General features: G+C 37.0%; 2 protein-coding genes and 1 long non-coding RNA gene across 3 annotated transcripts in view; all 3 read right to left on the bottom strand.

Annotated features, from left to right (window-relative positions):
• Nucleotides 1-211: 211 nt before the first annotated feature.
• LOC103132053 (interferon-induced very large GTPase 1-like) lies at nt 212-19,494 on the bottom strand. Its single transcript, XM_016667123.1, has 5 exons — nt 19,300-19,494; nt 11,491-11,584; nt 7,763-8,290; nt 5,584-5,621; nt 212-5,521 (listed from the first exon to the last, which is right to left on the bottom strand). The coding sequence occupies exons 2-5, from the start codon at nt 11,516-11,518 to the stop codon at nt 773-775; spliced, it is 5,343 nt and encodes a 1,780-aa protein (XP_016522609.1). The 5' UTR covers nt 11,519-11,584; nt 19,300-19,494; the 3' UTR covers nt 212-772.
• Nucleotides 19,495-21,647: 2,153 nt separating this feature from the next.
• Nucleotides 21,648-22,692, bottom strand: LOC103132054 (interferon-induced very large GTPase 1-like). Its single transcript, XM_007543807.2, has one exon. It carries the CDS (start codon nt 22,690-22,692, stop codon nt 21,658-21,660), a length of 1,035 nt encoding a protein of 344 aa, XP_007543869.2. The 3' UTR covers nt 21,648-21,657.
• Nucleotides 22,693-23,897: 1,205 nt separating this feature from the next.
• LOC103132052 (uncharacterized) overlaps nt 23,898-24,146 on the bottom strand; it is a 4,356-nt gene continuing 4,107 nt past the window's right edge. Inside the window, exon 3 of the long non-coding RNA XR_475479.1 lies at nt 23,898-24,114. This is a non-coding gene — a long non-coding RNA (uncharacterized LOC103132052). The remainder of the gene's footprint in view (nt 24,115-24,146) is intronic.

Below are 24,146 nucleotides of genomic sequence, written 5' to 3'. Positions count from 1 at the left end.
TTATGTTCAATATTAAAATAGGCATTGTAAATCATTTATTTCAAGAGACAAATTATATTTTTAGATGATCATTTTCTGTTACAAAACTGAAGCTTAGAAAAAAGCAAAGCTATAGGTAAAATGACTAAAGAGATAAAAAACTAAACAGTTAAAAATGATCAAAATATTTAAAAAGGTGGTTCAGTTGCCTAACAAATTAATTTATCTCACAAAGATTTTAACATGAATGAAAAAAATAGGGAAAAAAAATTAATTGTTGCTCATTAAAGAAAAACATCTTATTCATTCATTTCCCATGAGGAGTATCTTGTGATATTTATCTCCTGGATCAATAATATTGTAATTTCTTCTCAAACACATATAGATTAATATTTTGAATTTAGAATATGTTTGTCCAATTTCAAAACACAAGAAAAATGGCATTAGACCCGATTCCATCTAGGTAAAAAAGGCAAGATGTTTACATACTTTAAGCCATAGTTGAATAATGGTATGGGCATTTCAGCGATAACTTCCTAAATCACATTTTTGGGCCACTAAAACAATTTCAATAAGACAGAAAATAAGATTGAAGATTAATATGAAATAAAACACATTTGAAGTTATATAATCCTAAAAAGTTTAACTCACGCAGGATGTATAAAGCAAAGGCAATTATATGCTTATTGATGTATTTTGCAGAGCCTTGAACATCAGTATTTCTGTTAAGTGCTGACAATCAAACCCACAAATTTAGAAATGAGATTAGTTTTTGTGAACTACTGCAGTTTCCTCACAAACTACACATTTCATTCAGACTTTCAATAGCTTCATTCTGACTGAAGCTTTTCCAATCCTGAGGAATTTCTCCTCCACCCTGGAATTTCTTATTATAGTCCTTTTCCAGTTCCTTTTGAAAGCGACAGACAAACCATTTCCAGTAGGCCAGCATAGACTTATCAGCTGTAATGCTCCATGAAGCATATGGTTCACCAGCAGTTTGGTACTGTTTATAAGGAACTTTGTGCTCTGAGTCAGGTTTTGGGCGAAACCTTCTTTCACTTGTAACTAATGTGGTGCAGAAATCAATGACCAGATCATCTGTTCCTCTGTAATACCAACCACTAACTCCATTGGGTCGATGAAAAGGAACGCTGTGCTTCTCAGGACTGTGGTCCTTCAAAGTGTTGGTGCAAACAGCAGCACAGAATGGACACGTTTCCCAGCAGCAGTTACACAGCTGATCAATCAGGATCTGATCAGGTTTCTGTCTGCAGTTATTCACCTTTTCCAGGGAGAGTTTGCTCATCTCTGTTGTGATTCTTTTCAGGCCTTTCTCTATCTCTTCTTTAAGGAAGTCAAAATTGTTTATGTCACTGAAGTTTTGACAACTAACAGTATCAAGTATCAACTTTGGTTTTAGTTTTCTAGAAAATTCCTCCACCCACATTTCTATGTTTCCTTTTTTGTTTTTGATTTTCTGTGTTGCCTCAAACAAAGCCTGACTGATGACTCTGCTGATTTCTTCTACGTTTTTCTTCAGGATATTCTGGGCTTTAACTTTCTGTGTTGTGAACATGTATTTCTTTACTTCTTCTTTGATGAAAGCCTCGACTTGAGCTCTTGGATTTCTGATATAGGTGGTGAATCTGTTAAATTCTTCTTTCTCTGCCAGAGATGTCAACACATGTTTCTCTAAGTTCAGTCTGTTCTCATTGAATGCTGGGAAATTGCACATCATCTGTCCAGCAATATCAACTCCAGTCTTGTTACAGACGGCTTCAACAGCAGAAACTTTGAGTTTTTCACACATAATTTCTCCAAACACCACAGTAGATGAACTTCCTTTGCAGAAGCTTCTGAAAATGTTGTAGTATTCATTTTTCTTGCTGTCCAAAAAGGTGAACACATCATTGTTGTCTCTGTAGATCTTGAATGACTTTAAGAGCCAATCTTTTGCCCTATCAAACACATGCAGTGAAAGATCAATTGTAAACTCCTTCTTGAATGTAAATTTCTTCCCTGATTCAAACTCTGTCACTCTTTGTTTAACATTTTTGGCCAGTTCCTGCAAGTAGGTTGATGTGTAACCTCTTGTTGCAACAGGTTTGCTCTTGATGGCCTCAAGACACTGTTGCTTCACCTCATTAATGAGCGATCTGATCAGCTCCTGGTCTGTATGTGGTAAATCATGGAATCTCACAATTTGCTGGAAAACACAATCACTCTTCTTTGAAGTTACATAATGAGAATAATCACCATGTTCTGATAGATTTTTGTACTTATTTCTTTTTGATTCATCAATGAATTTATGTTCAACACCAAGTTCTTGAAGGACAACTAGCTGATCTTTCTCCAAATTTATGTTCTCGATGGGTTTTGTATCAGAGGTTAATTCCTTAACCCAGTGACTCCAAACGGTGCTGAACTGTGATTTTAGTTCCTCTTCATCATCAATGCATTTTAACTGGTGAGCGAGCTCTTTGCTCTTCTGTAGTAGATAGTTTTCAAACTCTGTCTTCTTCTTGTCAAGCATTTTTCTAGCATTATTTTGCTGGATTACTTCATCCAGTTTTCTCTTCACTCCTCTCACAAGTTCCTCATGAAACTCTTTGATTTTGTTCTCAAATCGGCCCCGCCACTGAACCAACATCTCTTTGTCTTTGTCATCTTCAAAATAATCCACAATAGGTTTTGTTATTTCTTTGTATTTTTTGCTCATTTCTTTATTCAGGTAACTGAGCTCAACTTTGTCCAGTTGGCCTTTTTCAATTCTAGGATAAAGTTGGTTTTCAATGTTCAGCATCTCACTCCTCAGGACCCAAGTCCAGTTCCCATATTGAACCTCCAGTTTTCTGTAAACTGCAATTTCTTGGGTGTTTTTGAAACTAAAAACAAAGTGTTCATTCATCAAGGCGTTCCACAGGTCTTGGATTTTGTTGTTGAAATGTGACAGAGTGATCCCAGTGGACTGTTTGGCTTTAGACAAGATGATGGACTTCAGTTCTTGGACACTTTCACTGTAACCTGGATTTGGAGGAGCCATTGGTGGACTTCCCTCCCACAGCTGAGCAAAGTATTTAACATCTGTTTGTAAATCAAATGCGATGACATCACTGAAGCACTCAACATCACACACTTCCTCTTTGGCAGCAAGTTGAGTCATCTTGTCCAGTTTCTCCTGCAGGCGTCTCTTTCCATCCATGTTTTTCTCTGCTGCTGCAATATCTGTGACGTTCTGATGGACAAACACACAACTTGGAGAAAGCTTGACTTTCTTCATCCTCATGAAAGCCTGCACAACAATCTGTAGGACATCTTGCATGTCAGCTGGATTCTCACCAAAGATGTTGATCAGTGTCATGTTTCCCAGACCAACAACAAATGTTGCAAGTTCATTGTCATGATGAAGGGTAGCATTACCTTCTAACTCAAGAGCTCGCAGTCCTTCAGTGTCTACAACTAGAATGTAGTCAAACTTGTAGTTATCCTTGATTTCCTCTGATAGTTTAACCAGTTGCATGTAGGCACCCTTGGTGCATCTCCCAGCACTGACTGCAAACTGCAGGCCAAACATGGCGTTCAGCATCGTTGACTTTCCACTACTTTGTACACCCAGAACTGACAGCACAAAGACTTTTGGGTCACCCAGTTTGTTGATAACTTTCTGTAAGAGACTAGAGATCCATATTAAAGGCACATGGCCTGCATCCCCATCCATCAGCTCTATCGGGTGTCCTGATATCATCAGATCTGCAGCCAGCTCAGGGTATTTAGTCCAATCAGGCTTTTGGCCCTGTGATAGTTTATTCAGTGTTTTATGGGCTTCATAGATCTGTCCCATTTCTCTGAAGATGTGTTCCAGACCAAAGGTTGCTGATTGAAGCTTTTTTGACAACAGTTCAAGTTCAGTTTGTTTGTCACTTAATGGAGTGGATTTGTCATGATTCTTTTTTATATCCAAAATGTCTGACCAGGTTTTATTATAGTTTTGAAGAACTAAAGAGACACCTTTTGTGGAGACAGCATCAATTAAGATTTGAGTCCATTTTATGAAATATTTTTTTTCCTCTGATGTCGAACAGGCAAGAATAAACTTAGTGAACAAGTCTATCACTCTGTTCGTCTCAGCACCACATTGTTTCTGTCGTACCTCTTTAAGTTGCTTAGTCTTTACCAGGTTTTCCTTCTCTATTTGTCCTTTTAGGTGGTAAGTTTCTCTTTTGATTTTACACCAGTCATGCCACAGCTGGCCTTGACAAGGGAGAAATTTGTCTTTGATTTCAGAAACATCCTTTTCTTTAAAAAGTTCTACTATTTCCATGGAAGCATTTTTGCCTTTCTTGCAGACTTCCTCATCTTCGTCCACTCCGATTTCAGAAACTTTGGCCATAGATTCAAGTTGGAAAGATGTGTCTGATCCAGACACAAGTTCTTGAATAATTTCTTTTAATTGATAAGAAATATCTGCATAGTTTTTACCATTCAGACCCATTTGGTATTTTCCATGTTTTATTACTTTGGCACCACAGTTATCATCAGCAATGAGGCAAATAAGGGGTTTTCTAGACTTCATAAGCTCAAGTACAACTTTCCAGTTTTCATCCTTATTGTTCAAAGTTGGCACAAGAACAACAATGACTGAAGACATTTCAGTCAGGATTTCACGCTGTTTTCCATTTTCTAGAGAATCCCCATGAAGATTACAGAAGGCAATGCAGTCAGTAAAGAAATCATTTTCTTTTCCAGCAGGACAGTACCAGGCAATCTCTGCCACCCCATCCATCAAATGACGAGATTTGGTGCTGCCTGGACAGTTTCTGTGGAAGAACGTGTCATGGCGGTTGTTGATCAAGACATTCATCAGCTGAGATTTGGACAAAGACATGGAGCCTAGTCGAAAAAATGAAACCATGGGAGTCTGAGCTTTGTAGATTGGCATGCTCTTCATCGTGACAGTTTTTGCATTTTCTTTAATTTCAGTTGTCTTCCATGTTTTAGTTATTTGTCTAAATGTCCACAGAGGACACTCAATTTTATCTGTATTAATGTCAGGAACAAGCAGTGGTAAGGCATACTGACACTCTGCCAGCTTTGTGATCATTTTCTGTTTAAGGAAGCTGTCTGAGCAGTGAAATGCTGCCATTTGAACATCCATTGGGTGAACATGAGATGGATCTGACTCATCAATGTTTGCACTATTCTTCATTAGTTGGTACATCTCATTTTCTTCAGTGTCACAGTTGGCAGAGCCAGGAACAGATTGTAAATTTCTCAAATCAGGGCTATATTGTTGAACCAGGATATATCTGGCTTTATAATCTAACATCATTAACCTCTGTAGAAAAACTCGAACCAGATCCTTCTCTGATGTGATGTCACACTGTTTCACAGGGAGACCTATTTTAAGAAGGTTTGTAAGAAACAACTTCTGATCACATTTATCTTGAAGATCAAGTTTTGTGAACAGTGTTTCAATGTCTTTTGAATGTTTCTTCCTCTTTAGTTGAAAAGTGTTGTCTGTCTGCTGTTGATAAATAAATAAATAAATAAATAAATAAATAAATAAATAAATAAATAAATAAATAAATAAAAGCTACTAACCTCAGAGGGCTTTTCAGTGATATTCACATTACTGGTACCTGCAGAATCACAATGACATTTAAATTAACCAGATTAAAATGGCTTTGAAATATTCCCTTTACTATCAATCAATCAATCAAATTTTATTTGTATAGCACATTTCAGCAGCAAGGCATTTCAAAGTGCTTTACATAATTAAAAAATAAAAATAAAAACAACATATGACATTGACTGAACAGTAAGAAAGAGAAAGAGATTTTGAAAAAAAAAAAGTTGCTTGGTTGTACAGTGAGACACTTAATTGGTAGCATGGCTGCCTTGCAGTGAGAATGTTCTGGGTTTGAAACCCAACCTGAGCTCTTTCTGCATGGAGTTTGCATGTTCTCCCCTTGCATGGATTTTCTCTCCATGTAATCTAGCTTCCTACCACAATTTAAAACATGACTGTTGTAATGGAAAATGTTATAATGTGCTCCTCAGCCCTCTTCTTCTTTAGGTTATCTGCATAGTCTTGTCATGAGATTGGTCAAGCTGCTGTCACATAGACCACTACAGTCTATGTGCCACTATGTGACAGCAAGGGAGACTAAAGGCACTTTTCCCTCTAACCAGTACGGTTCACCTCGGGGGTGCAGTTTAGGTAGTAAGTTTTTCCATAATATAGTCTGTTCTTCGTTGTTGTGGGCTGGTCGTGAGTCTGCAGCCGCTGTGTTCAATTCTCTGCTGATGTCTGCAGAAACACTTAGCAAAGGAGAACCTCAAGGTTGTGGTTCTGCACCCAAATAAGCCCAGATATTTCATTTTGTCTTATAGAAATTCATCATTGGCCCAAACATAATAATATAGAATCAGTCGTTTATTTTGCTGTTTATGTTTGTATAATTACATTATGGCCCTTTCTTTTTAAATGCACAAACTTTTGGATTTCTCTAAAGCAATCAAAAGATGTAAACCACAAGCCACACCTTTTTTTTTTTTTTTTTAACCAAAGGAAAAATAAAATTCACATCACTATGTATTCTAATCTACTTCAGAATCAAAGGTATTAAACATAAGTAGGACATTTGACATGGCAAAATTAGTCTCAGCATGATTGTATTTCAGGTTCCGGTAAATGTTTTTATCCTGCAATTCTTGAGATTGCAGGTTGTAGGGAGGTATGCCTTGTTGCTGTTCCTTTTAGTAGTCCCAAGCTTTGTGTCTATACTTAGCAGTGATCACAAACTTGATGTTTAAACAAACACAAAAATATCTTGCTATAAGCAATCTAGCTATATAACAAGCAGACACTCAAAAGTGATTTCTCTCAACTTCTACTGATGTGATGGTATCTCATACCAATGCCATAATGCATTATGGTCATATTATACCACAAGTTATTAAGTTACATTAGTAATTTGAGGCAGAGTGCACTTGATGCATTTCTCCTTCTTCTATGCTGATGACATGATTATTTACTGTTATAAAAACTCCTGGTCCTGGTTTCTGATCATCTACAGGTTGCATTTGTATGGTTGTGTACATGTGAATGTGTGTGTGCCCTTGTATTTGATATGATGTAAGAAGCATTTAAGCATTTTTCCAATGAATACTATGATCTGAGGACCAACTGCTCCTTATCTCCGGCCCCAAAAGAAGAGGTGCTTTTTTGGGTTATGGATTATGGTTTTGGTTTAAGATGATAGTATGAACTAAGTTTAGGTAAGGTTGGGGTCAGGCATGTCTTGGTAATGGTTCGGTTTAGGGTCAGGGTTAGCATATAGAAATAAATGAGAAATTAATGGAAGTCAATGTAAAGTCCCTGTGAAGATAGAAAAAATACTGTATTTGTGTGTGGGCATAGCTGTGTATGTGTGTTTGCACAAAAGCATTGCTGTAGAAGTGTGTTCGTGTAGAGTGGGTTTTTGTGGGGGTGCCTGATAGCAGTATCTGGGGGGTGCAACAGTCTGTTCAGTCTTGACAAGCATGCACTACTGACTTCTTCAGGTTGGCATTGTGAAGGCACAGCTCCCATATTTGTCGTACCTCATTGCTCTCCCTCAGAAAACATTGACAGACATGATGTTGATATGTTTACTTTCATAATTTTTTGATTAATGCTTTCTCCTTTGGCTGTGGATTTCTGACATCTAAATTCTGGGTTTAAACGTTTTATTAGGAAAATATATCAAGATTATCACAATAATTTGCATAGTCTCACCTGTTTTTAATGTGTCATCAGGTTTGGTTCCTTTTCCTCTTGTCATCTGTCTGTTTTCAGAGACCATGTCATCTATTTTTTCAAAAAGAGTTATTATCTCATTTTCATCCATCATACTTCTTGTACATGTATGGTATCTTTCTTCAGAAATAACTCTCTTTGCTTTCAGGTTCTGAAGTTCACTTTCACAAATTTCTTCCGAGTCTTCATGAGTCACAACTGTCATCACATAAGAGCTGTGCTCCTTTCCCAGTGTTTCTTCTAACCACTGCAGTCCAGAAGTATACTGGTTTTCATGCTGGTCATTTGGTATCAGCAAAATAAAGACACAATCTTCTGGAATATCTGGAATCGTGTCACTACTTGGAAACCCAAGCAAGTTAATTACAGAGATCTGACGAGCTAATAGGTCGTACAGTCTGGACTCTTTCACATGTGTCTCTTGGTCATGGTCAAGCAAGATGTTTTTGGGTCCGATCTCAATGGAATATTTTCCCCCAATTAACACAAGGGTGAGTTCAGGAGTCCCTGAAAAGCAGAACATAAGTACTGTTAAACGACAGAATTTATTTTACAAAGCTCTTAAAGGGAACCACGATTAGTTACACGAATAGACCTTATTTTGGAAATATTTATCTTAAATGCGAAAACAATACAGTAATAATATTGTAGGTTATTTAGTTTTTTAAAAATAAATTTTAATAAAATATTTTCACAGGAATGTCGCCATGTTTTTCACGCTGCAATGCATTCTGGGTAAATGACGTGTAATGGTGCAACTGCCTCCAGCCAAAACAGTGATGAGAAACATTATTAAGCATTTTTAGTTTGAACCAGAGCGCATTGAAATCGATCGTAATGTAGAAAGAGGTGATGATAATGAGGAGGACCAAACTGTGAGGATTTCAGTTTTCTTCTGTCACACAGGACAACACGGAGACTCAATAGACACAGAAACCTAAACAAACGTTTAGGTTTCTGTGTCTATTGAGTCTCCGTGTTGTCCTGTCTACCCCGTGATTGTTCCCAGCTGTGTCTCGTTCCCCTAATTACCTTTTGTGTATTTAATCCCACCTGTGTTCCTTGTCGAGTCCTCGTTTTGTCCACCACTGTCGTCAGATATCTATTGTGCTACCAGTTGCTACCAGTTATGAGCTCTTAGCCTTCCACTAATTCTGTGCTGCCTGGACTTTGGATTATTGAGTTTATTTATTATTAAAGTAATCACCTATCACTCTTCAACCATAACCTGGGTCCGCTGCATCTTCCTCACCACCTCATCACCACTACATTTCATGACAGAAGGACTTGACCAGAAGTGATTACAGTGAGGTTTGCAAGAAGAAAGGAAACAACATGGACCCAGCAGATTTATTACAAGGCGAAAGCCTAAGGAACTTTTTGAAACTAGTCAGACAATCTGGACCATATTTCCACACTCTTGCCTCGCTGGGAATGGGAAAGTGCCTTCGGACAATTCTGGAAACGGATCTCCTGCTACTTTCATCTTTTCAATTCATGGACATTTTCATTGAGGTGGAGTGGGACCCGCAAGCAGTCTTGCTCAGATCTTCAACAGACCCACTCCACCTAGGCCACAACTCACCTCTTTTCAGAAGTTCTAACATTCCTCTACCACAGCTCCAGTTCTCTCTCTCTCTCTCTTTCTGTCCACAAGCACCAGTACAGTCTCCAGTCACCGCTGCCAGCCTGCCTTCAGCTGCCGCTGTCTCCTCATCTTCAGCCACTATCCCCATGGTCATGGGGTTCCAGGCTGGCACCTAGCCGACAGGCGGCACGGCTGGTGGCATGGCCCGCCCCAGTAAGTGGGCCTTCGTTGCCTCCTTCCTGTGACTCTTAATCCCCTCCTAGTGCTCTAAGTGGCTCTTGGTCGCTCCTCAGTGACTCTCTCCCCTGTGCAGTCCCCGAGCCTTCCTGTACTCCTCTGCCTGCGGCTAGCCTCCCCGAGCTGCCAGAGCTAGTACCGGTGCAGGCTGCCGGCGCTCCAGATCCATCTGTCTCCACTCCTGGTTCTCCTGCTTGTCCTCCGCCTCGTCGAGGGTCCATGCAGCTATTTGGCCGTTCGCCTCCGCCTCTTTGTGAGTCCACTTCCTGCGCCATTGCAGGTGTTATGCCCAGAAACGCATGCCTGACCAGAATTGCATAATAATCAGAGCAGTTCTAAGAACTGCTGGTATAAGTTTTATATCAATAGGATGATATTTCAAGAGAATAGAGAGGGGATGCATATTTAGGCAGACTCAAAATCCATATTGCCAAAAAATGCATCCTTGTGCTAATTTGGAGAAATATAGAGTTAAGTGTGAAATATCTTTTTCTACATAATCAGAGCAGTTCTGTGAACTACTGGTATGAGTTTTATATCAAAAGGATAATATTTGAGGAAAATAGAGAGGGCATGCATATTTCGGCAAGCTAATAATTTGCTATGCCAAAAAATGCATCTCTGTGCTAACTTGGAGAAATAAAGATTTTTGAGGGATTTCACCTTTTCTACGTAATGACATTTTTTTCTCTGAGCTGCTGCTGTAAGTTTCATACCAACAGGACGGATGCAAATATTTTGAGACTCGTATTTAAGATGCATTCCCTCCTACATTAATAGACTAGAAAGTTAAGCGTGATATAAAATATTCTACATAATGGGGCTCTGTTTTGTAATGCTTTTAATCTATTATGGTGTAAAAAGAAAAAGCAGAGAATTTCAAACCATTTGCGGAGTGTCATAGGTGGGGTTTGAGGAGGTGAGGAGAGACGCTGGCTGAACCCAGGTTGTAGTGAAATGATTAATTTAATGATGAATGTAGTTCCAAAACAGTCCAGTCAGGCAGCACGGCAGCAACAATAGCTCGCAGCTAATAACCGGTAGCGACTAACAAGGAGACTGAATACGGGAACTAAGGCTAACCAGGAATTTATGCCCCTTTTCCACCGGCTTTACTCGCTTTAAATGCGTTTCCACCAGCCCTTTTCAACGGGGCTGGCCCTGCTTTTTAGGGTCCTGCTTCAGAGCAGGGCCAGCCGGGCCGGGCATAACACCGGTCGGATCGGTGATGTCACTACCGCAGGCAGCTTAGTTCCTGTTAGCATCTCAAAGAGCGTCCAGCTCTGCCTTTCTCAGCAGCAGCACATCATTTATTTTTAGCTTGTTAAGGTAGCGATTACTTGTTAGAGCCTTCATTAGTTTTGCTGATATAAATGACTCAACGTGTTATGGAGAAATGTCCAGGGTCCAGATTAGGTCCTTATTTGTGTTTCACTCCGACTCACGCACTGCGCTCTCCTTTCATGTGGGAAACTATCCAGATTCGCCTCCATTTTTATTTTTCTCAATAGCCAATATTAACAGTGTGGCATTATCTAAAATTACAACAGTCAAATGCAATATGATAAACTACTTGGGTAAAGTTAGTCTTCCTGTGTTTACTCTGTAGACTCCGGTACAGAATGGACCTAATGACATCATCAACCCATTGGTGAAAGAATGGCGACCTCCATGGGTGAAACATATGAAAAAAGGATGTAAGTTTTTGAAGTAATTATGAGTTATGGCATATCCAAAACAGCTATTTTTTAAGTAACAGGAAAATTGCAGCATATTTAGGCCAACATGTTCAAATAGTCATGGATCCTTTTAAAACTGCAGTTTATAGAATACCCAACTACACTATTTAAAGTCACTGCAGTCAGTGTCTGAAAAATCTTACCTGGATTGCTGGCTGTTGATGCAGACATGTTTTCTATTTTCTCTTATGTTTTTGTCTCTCTTGTCTGAGGGTTGAGTTTCATGACTATTGATGTCTGTGAAAACACATATCGACATTATTATGCTTCATAAATATATAAAACTGTACTGTATTATGGAAAACTCGATTTATGTCAGTAATTCCAGTCAAAAAGTGCAACCTGTATATTATATTCTTTCGTTACACAGAGACTGATATATTTCAACTGTTTATTTATTTTAATGTTGATGATTTTAACTCAACTAATGAAAACCCCAAATTTATTATCTGAAAATTAGAATATTACTTAAGACCAATACAAAATGATTTTTAGAAATATTGGCCCACTGAAAAGTATAAGCATGTACAGCATTCAGTTCTTAGTTGGGACTCCCTTTGCCTAGATTACTGCAGCAATGAGGCGTGACGTATCAGTCTGTGGCATTGCTCAGGTGCTATGAGAGCCCAGGTTGTCCTGATGGTGGCCTTCAGCTCTTCTGAATTGTTGGGTCTGGTGTATCACATCTTCCTCTTCACAATAGCTCATAGATTTTCTATGGGTTTAAGGTCAGGAGAGTTTGATGGCCAATTAACAACAGGGATGCTATGGACCTTTAACCAGGTAATGGTGCTTTGGCACTGTGTGCAGGTGCTAAGTCCTGTTGGAAAATTTTATCTGTATCTCCATATAGTTGGTCAGCAGCAGGAAGCATGAAGTGCTCTAAAACTTCCCAGTAGATGGCTGCATTGATCTTGAACCTCAGAAAACACAATGGACCAACACCAGTGATGACATGGCACCCAAATCATCACTGACTGTGGAAATTGTAGACAGGACCTCAGGCAACGTAGATTCTGTGCCTCTCCTCTCTTCCTCCAGACTCTGGGACCTTGATTTCCAAAGGAAATGCAAAATTTACTTTCGTCAGAGAACATAACTTTGGACCACTCAGCAGCAGTCCAGTCCTGTTTGTCCTTTGAGATGCTTCTGATACCATTTCTTGTTCAAGAGTGACTTGATGTAACCTGCACAAAATAATCAACCTGTATTTATTTTGGCGGGTCCAACTGACAGCAAACTTTAAGTTCAAGGTCAGAGGTGAACTTGGATCTCCGGACGGTTGACAGGAGGCGGAAGGAGAAGTGAGTGAATGTAACAAAAACAAAGGTGGTAGGATTTTATTTTGGCGGATTGCATAAACTGTATATTGACTGTAGCAACATGGCTTCTACATCAGGAGGAAATAGTGGAAATGAGATGGAATGGATGATATCAAGATGAGCAAGAATGAAAAGAGCACTTAGGAAGAGACAAGAAAGGGCAAGAAGTTGGCCAGAAGAAAGTGAAGCAAGAGAAGAAGCTAACAAAAAGACAAAAACAAACGACAGGGCGAGTTTACGAGAACATGATGACTTTACTAGAGAAGTAGAATTTAAAGTCATAGTGGAATTCAAGCAAGAAGGAGGATCTATCCACCCGATAAAGTTGACCAAAGCAATAGAGGAAGAAATAGGGAAAATTAAAACGGCTAGAATTATGAATAACAGAAGAGTGCTAATATATGCTAGCAATGAAACAACAAAAGATAATTGTAATAAAAAACTTGATGGGGGGAAGAATTAAAACATATATTCCAGGGTCTTTAGCAAGGCTGAGAGGAGTAATATCAGGAGTTCCAATGAAAATGACAATGGAGGATTTGAAAAAAAAATCAAAGGAGGGAAAATAACAGACGCCACCAGGATTAAAAGTAAAATAGGTATTTTACTTCCACTTCATAATAATACACCACTTTGAGTTGTGTTCCTGATGAAGTATAATAATAAATTATTGTTATACTAATAATAATTCATTAATATTATTAAGAAATATTAATAATATTTACTTAATATTATGATTAATGACATTTTTTCTGATACTGACAAATGTATAAATTCTGCACTATATGCAGATGATGGGACCATATGGATGAGGGGAAAGAATATAAAAAATGTAGTAGGAAATATTAAGAAGGTAATTAATAAAGTAGATAAATGGTCTTATGAATGGGGTTTTAAATTATCAGCAAGCAAATCTTGTTTTATGGTTGTTACAAACAAAAGAAATATTGATACAGGAACAATAACATCATAAGGACAGCCTTTGGAAAGGGTTAAAGAATTTAAATATCTAGGATTATGGTTAGATAGTTCTTATACATGGAAAACACATATAGATAACTTAGAAACTAAATGTAAGAAAGTTATAAACTTACTAAAGGCTGTGGCTGGAAATAACTGGGGTGCAGATAGACAGTCATTATTAAACATATATAGGGCTCTTATGAGATCAATAATTGATTATGGCAGTTTTATATATGGAGCAACAGCTAAAACAACACTACAAAAGATAGACTACAGAGTAGGGCTTTATGTATATGTACAAGAGTGGTGAAAACGACACCTATTAATGCTCTTCTAATAGAGACTGGAGAGACTCCGCTGGAAATGAGAAGAATAAAATTAGCCTTAGTTTATTGGATGAAAATTAAAAGTAACAAAGAAGAGAATGTAACATCAACTATATTACAAAACTGTTGGGAATATGCAAAGTTCCAGAGTAATGGTTTTGGATGGATGATAAGTAAATTGATCAAAATGTATGGATTAGAGGATAAGAAAATAGCTTAGTTTAATCCGATTAGTGTTATTCCTCAATGGCTGTTTCCTGAGGTAAATGTAGACATCAGACTTATTAAAATGAAAAACGATTGGAATTTAAATGAAATAGGGGTAAAGACTGATGTATATTTAAGAAAATCATAACTACCTCAAAATCTATTCAGATGGTTCTAAAAATCTTAAAGGATGTGTGGGAACAAGAATATATATAACTCTATATACCAGAGTTTGAAATTCACATATCTAAAAGATTATCAGATCACCTATCTGTTTTCACAGCAGAAATGATGGCAGTTATATTAAGCTAACAGTGGGGAGAGGAGGTTTGACCAGACAGGGTGGTGATATGCACAGATTCTAAAGCAGTCTTAGAAAGTATTAAGGGAGAAGGAAATAATAGGAAAGATTTAGTATTAGAAATTCAGCATAGTTTATTTAGATTATATAGAGGTGTCATTGATGTTTGGTTCTGCTGGGTACCAGCTCATGAAGGGGTAAAAGGAAATGAAAAGGCAGATAAATTGGCAAAAAAGGGCTGTAGAGGTGGCAATAACGATTATAATTCCTTTTGGGAAAGGAAAATCATTTATTAAGAGTAAAGAAATGGAAAAATGGCAAACAAGGTGGAATGAAGATAAAAGAGAGAAGATTATATAAACTACAAAAGCCAGTATTAATTAGAAATATTAATGAGAGAAACAGAAGGGAAGAAACAATAATGATCAGATTAAAAGTAGGTCATACCTATTTGAATGATATTTTATATTTAATAGGGAGGAAAAGTAATGATACATGTGAAGGATGTGGAGGGAAAGAAAATGTAGAACATGTATTAATGAACTGTAGAACATATGAATCTGAAAGGGAGGATTTGAAAAGAATGGTTGGAAGGACAAGTCAAGAATGGAGTCTTAAAGGAATATTGGGAAATTAAGGAAACATAATGGATATTTATAGATTAAGAAAACCATTATTTATTTTTCTTCAAAATACAAGATTAATAAATAGAATTTAATAGATGTAAAGAAATGTTGCTACACACTTGTGTACAGTAGGTGGTGGGATGCACCTTAAAGTTGCTTGCGATCTGCCATAATAGAAAAAAAAAAAATAATAATAAATAATAATAATAATAGTAAGAAGAAAAAGAACAACAACAACTCGGATCTCCTCCATTGCTGTTGCTGCTGTCGCTGTGGCTAGCTGCTTGTGCTTGGCATCTTCCAACCGGAAGATTATATTGGGTGTTTTCTGGTAACCAGTGGACGGTGAGTCGTTTGTTTTACGTACTTTTTTTTTTTTTAATAATAGAAATGCAGTGGCGACACACCAACTCAATCTATGCATTGGTGATTTAAAAATGGTCTTATAGATTGAAAGATCATTCTCTTTTTATTAATTTTGTGGCCGAATAGAAGATATGTCCTCAAAATATTGAATAAGCCTTTTGACTTTTGTAAATTTGTCCTTTTAGGATAATTTTAGTTACTTTTCATTGATTTTGTTGACGGCCTATAGAACTCTGGAATTGGTTAATTTCTTTGGAGTTGCGCAACAAAAAAACAATTGCTTATTGAAACAATACTGAAGTCAATTAAGTTTAAGTGACTTTTATGTCAATTAAACTTAGATACAACTTGAAAGTGCACTTTAATTTGATCTATTAATTTGGTCTATAGCTTTACTTGGATCTGTAACATTAATGTGATCTTTAACTTGAAATTCATTTGAATGATTCCTGAGAAATACTTTATGGAATATAGCTACTTTTATTGAATGTTTAGCTATTTTGGATAACAGTTTAACCCTGTTTAAATGTGAATGCTAATTTGCTTTTTAATTTTATTTATGACCTTGTTTAAGTCAGGTTTTTTTTCCATCCCTTGTTCCCACTCAGGATGGCGAGCTACCGGATCACCGCAGCTTTGCGGGAGGATGTAATCGAACCAAACTACTTTATTCTTTCTGGACCTATTGCCTTGGATCATGGACTAAAAACAGTCGGATTATTGATTGATGGACCATTAATTATCCTGGATACAAGAACGGACTTAAAATAGTGAAGAAAAAAATAAATAAATAAAACTCTTGGGTGTCATCAGGGTTTATTTTTTTGTTATTGTTTGCTGTTGTTTTTCCCCTGTTGTATTTATTGTTTATACTCATAGGAAATTATTATTATTATTATAAGATACCTTCATAAATATATGCAAATATATAAATTTGAATACACTAACTTAAACTTATGACCTGTCTGTTGGTTTTTTATTCACACACACGGGCTCCTCAGCCGAACCTTTCTGACTGCCTATTTTCATATTGGGCCGTAGTCGGGCTTCTAGACATAATTAGCGTGACAGTGACAAAGAATGCAACAGCTGAAACCCTTGTCTTGCATATATCTGTGTGTGTGGTGGTTCTTGAAGCACTGTCTCCAGCTGCAGTCCACTTATTGTGAATCTTCCCTACATTTTTAAATGGGTTTTGTTTCACTCTCCTCTCCAGGAGGCAGTTATCCCGATTCCTTGTCCATTTTTTCCTACCACATCTTTTCTTCCCCTTCACCTCTACGAATGTGCTTGAACACAGAACTTTGTGAACAGGTAGCTTCTTTAGCAATGACCTTTGTATCTTGCCTTCTTGTGCAAGGTGTCAAATGCCATCTTTTGGACAACTGTCAGCAGTCATCCCCATGATTGTGCAACCTACAGAACTGGACTGAGAGACAAATTAAAAGCGTTAGCAGGTGTTTTGAGTTAATTAGCTGATCAGAGTGTGGCACCAGGGGTCTTCAATATTGAACCTTTTCACAATATTCTAATTTTCCGAGAATTTGAAGTTTTCATTAGATGTCAGTTATGATCAACCCTAAAGGAAATAAACATTTGAAATATATCATTGTTTACGTAACGAATGAATATAATATACAAATTTCACTTTGAAACAGGAGAAGCGGGACATAAAACGGAGCGGCGAACTAGATGTGAATTATGGCATAAAAACAGAGAATCCAATGCTGAACAGTAAAAAATCAACACATGATGTGAAACACATGATGATTAGGCGGCGCAGCAGGTGATGAGTGAAGATTACTGATAAAATAAATCTAGCAATAAACGATAAAATAAATCTAGCAACAGGAAAGAAACTAAAGTGGACATAGCAATAAATCAAGAGAGGATAATACTAATCAAAGGAAACTAATTGTAAATGAATGAAGAGCAAAATGCAAGAATAAACTAAGAAACAACTAAATACATAGGAATAAGCTGGTATGCCAAGACCTTTCGAGCAATAATTAAAGAGGACTGTATGGCAAGAATAAACAGACACTATTTCCAGCTAAAAGGTAAAATAATATTGTTGAAATGCCATGGGTTTGTTGAGACCATATCTAGTACTGAGAATAAATATATCTTACAGATCATAACAGTAAAGAACTGATCACTTATTCATGTTTTTAATTAGATTTTATATATTTATTTCTTCAATATTATTTTTCATGTCAGTGTTAATGTCATGAAGCTGACGACTCCATGACACTTTCAATTTGACTCATTAGGATTTGATTAAGCCAGCTTTGTGTAACTTATTCATTTAGTTGGTAATGTTGCATGTTCTAAATTACTTGCAAAAACATTGACTGAAAGGACTCTTATTTAATGTTGAGGGATTTTTGCCTGTAAGGCAAACCTTTAGGCCACATGCATTTTATATTTTGTTTTGAGTTGGAATGTACTGAAGTCTTATTTAAGTTTGGGTGTTTAGCTTGTTAATTGTATTGTTAGAAGCAATTGTTTGCACTATTCAAAGACACTTTTTATTAAACTGTGGCAATAGCATCGGTATAGTTCATTTCTATCACCACTATAAGTTTCAGGCTAAGGATTTTTTTACTTTAAGCCCTGAACAAATATAAAAAGATACCTTGACTATTATTTAAAGTCAACATTTTTCCTATGTCTCAATTTCACATACATTCTCTGACTTAAAACAGAAGTAAATCATCTTTGATTTTATTTTACTTACTGCATTTTATTGATACTGTTTGTCAAAAAGCCAGAGGTAAGAATAATAGTCAACTGGGTCGGTTAAAATTGCTAGACTGTACTTGTACTAAAACGTCCACAAAAACAACATTCAGGCTTTATCAGTGGTGCTCTTCTAAGTATGTCTTCTCAAGTTTCTGATGCAACTACATTGGCATGTCACCTGTCTGAACCATCCTGTCCATCTAGCTAGTTCAACTTATAGACTGTTAGATATAAAAACAAATCGAGAAGGGCAGAAGCCAATCATCAGCCAGTCTCACTTAAAGCTCTTGTCAAATATTAAGGAACAACAGGAGTGGAGGGGGTGAGTAGTCAGGCAGCCTCAGGTGAAACGGAGTGAGTCCAGAGAAAATCTCTAAAATTCTTTACAATTTCTAAACAATTTCACAGTGTCAAACCAAAGAAATAAAACAGTTACCCCCCAAAATATTCCATATATGTTATATATTTAAGCATAAAAAACTAGAAGTGCCATTATTTTCAAATGTTCAGAGTCCTTAAGAATTTGTCACATGTATCATTTTATATGTTTTTCTTTTTGTTGGAGTTAAACAATTCTCATTTTTATCTAATTTCACCTTCAGTCACAGGAATATGCAAGTTTTCATTTACATCACTGTGAAAAAAACAACAGTTTATATTCTTTTATATTTAAAATTGTATGTAATAATTAAATGTGCAACAAATTGTACATCTTAAATATCTTTCAATAGCACTTTAAAATAAGCCAGGTTCTCCATCTCTGGTTTATTCAGTAAGCATTGAGGAAGTGTGCCACGTCATGCAATACGCTTCTTGTGTGTGCCAAAGACTGTACAGGTCAATTTATAACATGCACTGTATACTCTTCAAAATGATATAAAATTAATGTGGTTGTTTACAGTTTAATAAAAAGCTTTTCTATTATTAAAATAAGGATAGTGAAACATAAAACAGATAAAGAACAATAAACTTTATTCACTCTCACACCCTATTTCAACTATATTTTTTAACCAAAAAAACCAACTACGCAGTTGTAGAAATATAGTATAAAGACCAAATTTATGTTTCTGTGAAAGATCACCAATGTTTCACTTACCTTATTTCCTTTTTCTGCCTTGGAAAACCTTCTGCATGACCATAGTACGTGTATCTTTTCTGTTCAGTCTAAAATGCCCTAAGCAGATTCTTCTTTATAACATTTCTTGCCACAACAAACTCCTCCTACTGTCTTCCTTAGGGTGAAAAACTATGCATGTAGATTACCTTCATTCAATACGAAACCAAAGAGAAAGAAAGACACAGACGGAGAGGGAGGAGGTTAGCTGATTATATGAACTAAAGACACTCCCTGAAATCACACCATGTCTCTGTGGCCTGATAAGTTTCTGTTTTCTGAAAATGTAACTCTTTACAATGGGCCTTTTGTCTAACAGCATGTAACTTTCTCAACCCTGGTAAAGCGTCTCAACATTCCCGCTGTTGGGCTCTGAAAGAGACCAAAACAAAAGAGGTCAGACAAACCCTTGAGTAGACACTGTCCCTGTTCGGAAACATCCCCCGAGGCTATTACAGATGTTCACATGTATTTGATCATTGATGTTCTCTTTCATTTCATCATTCATGTTGTCTTTCATTTCATTTCACTTGCATTTGGTGAAGGTAAAAACCAAAAGGGCACCCCACGCCTCCGAGGCGGTTGATCGAAATCACTATGTCCCCCTTACAATCTAATGAAGAGTATGTAAAAAAAAAAAAAAAAAAAAATGTTAAAGGATGTTAAAGTGTTAAAAAATATTTAAATGTTAAAAAGAATAAAATATTAAGATAATATGTGAAAGTTAATGAACTATAAAAGAGTAAAATGTTAAAAGAATATTTAAAAGTTAATCAAATGTAAAATTAATAAAATGTTAGGATAATATTTTAAAAGTTAAAATGTAAAATGAATAAAATGTTAAGGTAATATTTAAAAAGTTAATAAAATGTCAAATGAAGAAAATGTCAAGATAATATTTAAAAGTTAATAAACCAAAAATGAATAAAATGTTAAGATATTTTAAAATTAATTAACCATAGAAAGGATGCAATGTTAAGAAATTAAATGAAATATTAAGATAATCTGAGAGTTGATGAGTATTTAAGAGTAACAGAATATAAAATGAGCACAATGATAAAATTGCAAACCAATGGAGTAAATCAGCATTATAGGCAGTACAATAAAAATATATTAATAAGCTAAAATGAGTAAATGTGAAAATACTGTAAGGTTGAATTGTAATGAGATTAATAAAAGCGAATAAGATCAGTTTTTGTTATAGCAACCTATCAACGTCAAATCAGTTACTGCGTGTGTCCAAATGCAGAGCTGGCGCAGCCCGTTGGGAAACCCAGACAGTGCCTGCTTTTCAGGCCTTTCTCTATCTCTTCTTTAACGAAGTCAAAATTGTTTATGTCACTGAAGTTTTGACAACTAACAGTATCAAGTGTCAACTTTAGTTTTAGTTTACTGGAAAATTCTTCCACCCACACTTCCATGTTTCCTTTCTCCTTTTTGATTTCATCTGTTGCCTCAAACAAAGCCTGACTGATGGGTCTGCTGATTTCTTCTACATTTTTCTTCAGGATGTTCTGAGATTTAACTTTCTGTGTTGTGAACATGAATTCATTTACTTCTTCTTTGATGAAAGCCTCGACTTGAGCTCTTGGATTTCTGATATAGGTGGTGAATCTGTTAAAGTCTTCTTTCTCTGCCAGAGATGCCAACACATGTTTCTCTAAGTTCAGTCTGTTCCCATTGAATGCTGGGAAACTGCACATCATCTCTCCAGCAATATTAACTCCAGTCTTGTTACAGACGGCTTCAACAGCAGAAACTTTGAGTTTTTCACACATAATTTCTCCCAACACCACAGCAGATGAACTTCCTTTGCAGAAGCTTCTGAAAATGTTGTAATATTAATTTTTCTTGTTGTCCAAATAAGTGAGAGCATCATTGTTGTCTCTGTAAATGTGGGAGTTTAAGATCCAACCTTCAGCCCTATCAAACACATGCAGTGAAAGATCAACTGTAAACTCCTTCTTGAATGTAAATTTCTTCCCTGATTCAAACTCTGTCACTCTTTGTTTAACATTTTTGGCCAGTTCCTGCAAGTAGATTGATGTGTAACCTCTTGTTGCAACAGGTTTGCTCCTAACGGCTTCAAGACATTCTTGTTCAACCTCTTTAATAAATGATCTGATCAATTCCTGTTCTTCATATTGAAGAGGATTCTTTGGTTTATGTTTTTCCACATGCTGTGTTGTTGATGCCATTCCAAACCATTGTTGGAAATAGTCTAAAAAGGTTTTGCTTTGTCCGCTTGTGTCTTTGTCTGATTTTCTCTTTTTCTTCTGAGAATGTTGGCTTTCTTCATAGAGTCTTTGAGACTTCTTTTGGGTTATATAATCAGAATAATCACCAATTTCTGTCAGATATTTGAATCTGATTTCTTTTTGAGTCATCAATGAATTTATGTTCAACACCAAGATCTTGAAGGACAGCAATCTGATCCTCCTCCAATTTTATGTTCTCGATGGGTTTTGTATCAGAGGTTAATTCCTTAACCCAGTGACTCCAAACGGTGCTGAACTGTGATTTTAGTTCCTCTTCATCATCAATGCATTTTAACTGGAGAGCGAGCTCTTTGCTCTTCTGTAGTAGATAGTTTTCAAACTCTGTCTTCTTCTTGTCAAGCATTTTTCTAGCATTATTTTGCTGGATTACTTCATCCAGTTTTCTCTTCACTCCTCTCACAAGTTCCTCATGAAACTCTTTGATTTTGTTCTCAAATCGGCCCCGCCACTGAACCAACATCACTTTGTCTTTGTCATCTTCAAAATAATCCACAATAGCTTTTGCTATTTCTTTGTATTTTTTACTCATTTCTTTATTCAGGTAACTGAGCTCAACTTTGTCCAGTTGGCCTTTTTCAATTCTAGGATAAAGTTGGTTTTCAATGTTCAGCATCTCACTCCTCAGGGCCCAAGTCCAGTTCTCATATTGAACCTCCAGTTTTCTGTAAACTGCAATTTCTTGGGTGTTTTTGAAACTAAAAACAAAGTGTTCATTCATCAAGGCATTCCACAGGTCTTGGATTTTGTTGTTGAAATGTGACAGAGTGATCCCAGTAGACTGTTTGGCTTTAGACAAGATGATGGACTTCAGTTCTTGGACACTTTCACTATAACCTGGATTTGGAGGAGCCATTGGTGGACTTCCCTCCCACAGCTGAGCAAAGTATTTTACATCTTTTTGCACATCAAATGCGATGACATCACTGAAGCACTCAACATCACACACTTCCTCTTTGGCAGCTAGTTGAGCCATCTTGTCCAGTTTCTCCTGCAGGCGTCTCTTTCCATCCATGTTTTTCTCTGCTGCTGCAATATCTGTGACGTTCTGATGGACAAACACACAACTTGGAGAAAGCTTGACTTTCTTCATCCTCATGACAGAACAAAGACTCTCTGGTCACCCAGTTTCTGGATGACTTCTTTTAAGAGACTAGAGATCCATGTTAAAGGCACATGGCCTGCATCCCCATCCATCAGCTCCATCGGGTGTCCTGATATCATCAGATCTGCAGCCAGCTCAGGGTATTTAGTCCAATCAGGATGATGGCTCATTGATAGTTTCCTCAGAGTTTGATGAGCTTCATAGATCTGCCCCATCTCTCTGAAGATGTGTTCCAGACCAAAGGTTGCTGATTGAAGCTTTTTTGACAACAGTTCAAGCTCAGTTTGTTTGTGTTTTAATGGATCAGATTTGTCATGTTTCTTCTTCAAGACCAAGACCTCTGACCAGGTTTCATCATAGTTTTGGAGAATTGAAGAAAGATCATCAGTGGAGAGGGCATCTATGAGGATCTGAGTCCATGTCAGGAAATATTCTCTTTCTTTTGGTGGCAAACTCTGGAGGCTCTGAGTGAACAACCTCATCAGTTCACCGTTGGACGCTTTACACTGTTTCGCGTGTAGTTCCATCAGCTGATGAGTCTTCTGGGCCTTTTCTTTCTCAATGTCTCCCTTTAGATGATGCAACTCTTTATTGATTTTGCACCAGTCATTCCAAGGTTGACCTTGGTAGGGGAGAAATTTATCTTTGATTTTGGCAACGTCCATCCCTTTAACCAATTGAACTAGTTTCATTGCAGCAGATTTCCCTTCCTGGCAGACTTTCTGATCTTCATCCACTTTGATCCCAGAGACATCAGCCATAGTTTCCAGTCTGAAGGATGTGTGGGGTCCAGACAAAAGGCTTTTTATAATCTTTTTTAGTTCTTCTGAAACATCCGTCTGGTTTCTTTCTTTCAGACCCACTTTATATTTTTGAGGTTTCATCTGAACTGCGCTACACTCATTGTCAGCAATGAGAATGATTAGAGGCTTTGAAGACTTGTAAAGCATAGAAATGACTGCAGTACTTTCCTGGCTTTTGTCCAGAGTTGGAACAAGAACAACAATGACTGAAGACATTTCAGCCATGATTTCACGCTGTTTTACGTTTGCTAGAGAATCCCCATGATGATTACATTGTCAGTAAGGCATACTGACAATGTGACAACTTTGTGATCATTTTCTGTTTAAGGAAGCTGTCTGAGCAGTGAAATGCTGCCATTTGAACATCCATTGGGTGAACATGATTCTGTTGGATGTATCTGGCTCTATAATCTAACATCATTAACCTCTGAAGAAAAGCACAAACTAGATCTGTCTCAAAGATCTCAGTCTTTTTTATAGGTAGACCTATTTGTACAAAGTACTCTGATGTTAACGTGCGTTGATGTTGGCCCTGGAGGTGAAGTCTTCTGAGTAGTTTTTCAGTTTCTTTTTGCCGTTTCTTTTGGTTGTCCTCAAAAGTATTCCTTGTAGGCTGCAAAAAGGACATACAATGTTATTTTGTTG

Source organism: Poecilia formosa, unplaced genomic scaffold, assembly GCF_000485575.1.
Source record: "Poecilia formosa unplaced genomic scaffold, Poecilia_formosa-5.1.2 Scaffold911, whole genome shotgun sequence".
Lineage (NCBI taxonomy): Eukaryota > Metazoa > Chordata > Actinopteri > Cyprinodontiformes > Poeciliidae > Poecilia > Poecilia formosa.
Note: the sequence above shows the minus strand (reverse complement) of the source record. Positions and strands in the feature narration are given on the sequence as shown.

Coding starts and splice junctions, on each gene's coding strand:
- LOC103132053 (XM_016667123.1), bottom strand. CDS start 11,518: ATGTCTGCATCAACAGCCAGCAATCCAG. Junction 8,291..11,490: donor ATCAACAGCCAGCAATCCAG/GTAAGATTTTTC, acceptor TCTGCTTTTCAG/GGACTCCTGAACTCACCCTT. Junction 5,522..5,583: donor TCACTGAAAAGCCCTCTGAG/GTTAGTAGCTTT, acceptor TTTATTTATTTA/TTTATTTATCAACAGCAGAC.
- LOC103132054 (XM_007543807.2), bottom strand. CDS start 22,692: ATGAGGATGAAGAAAGTCAAGCTTTCTCCAAGTTGTGTGTTTGTCCAT.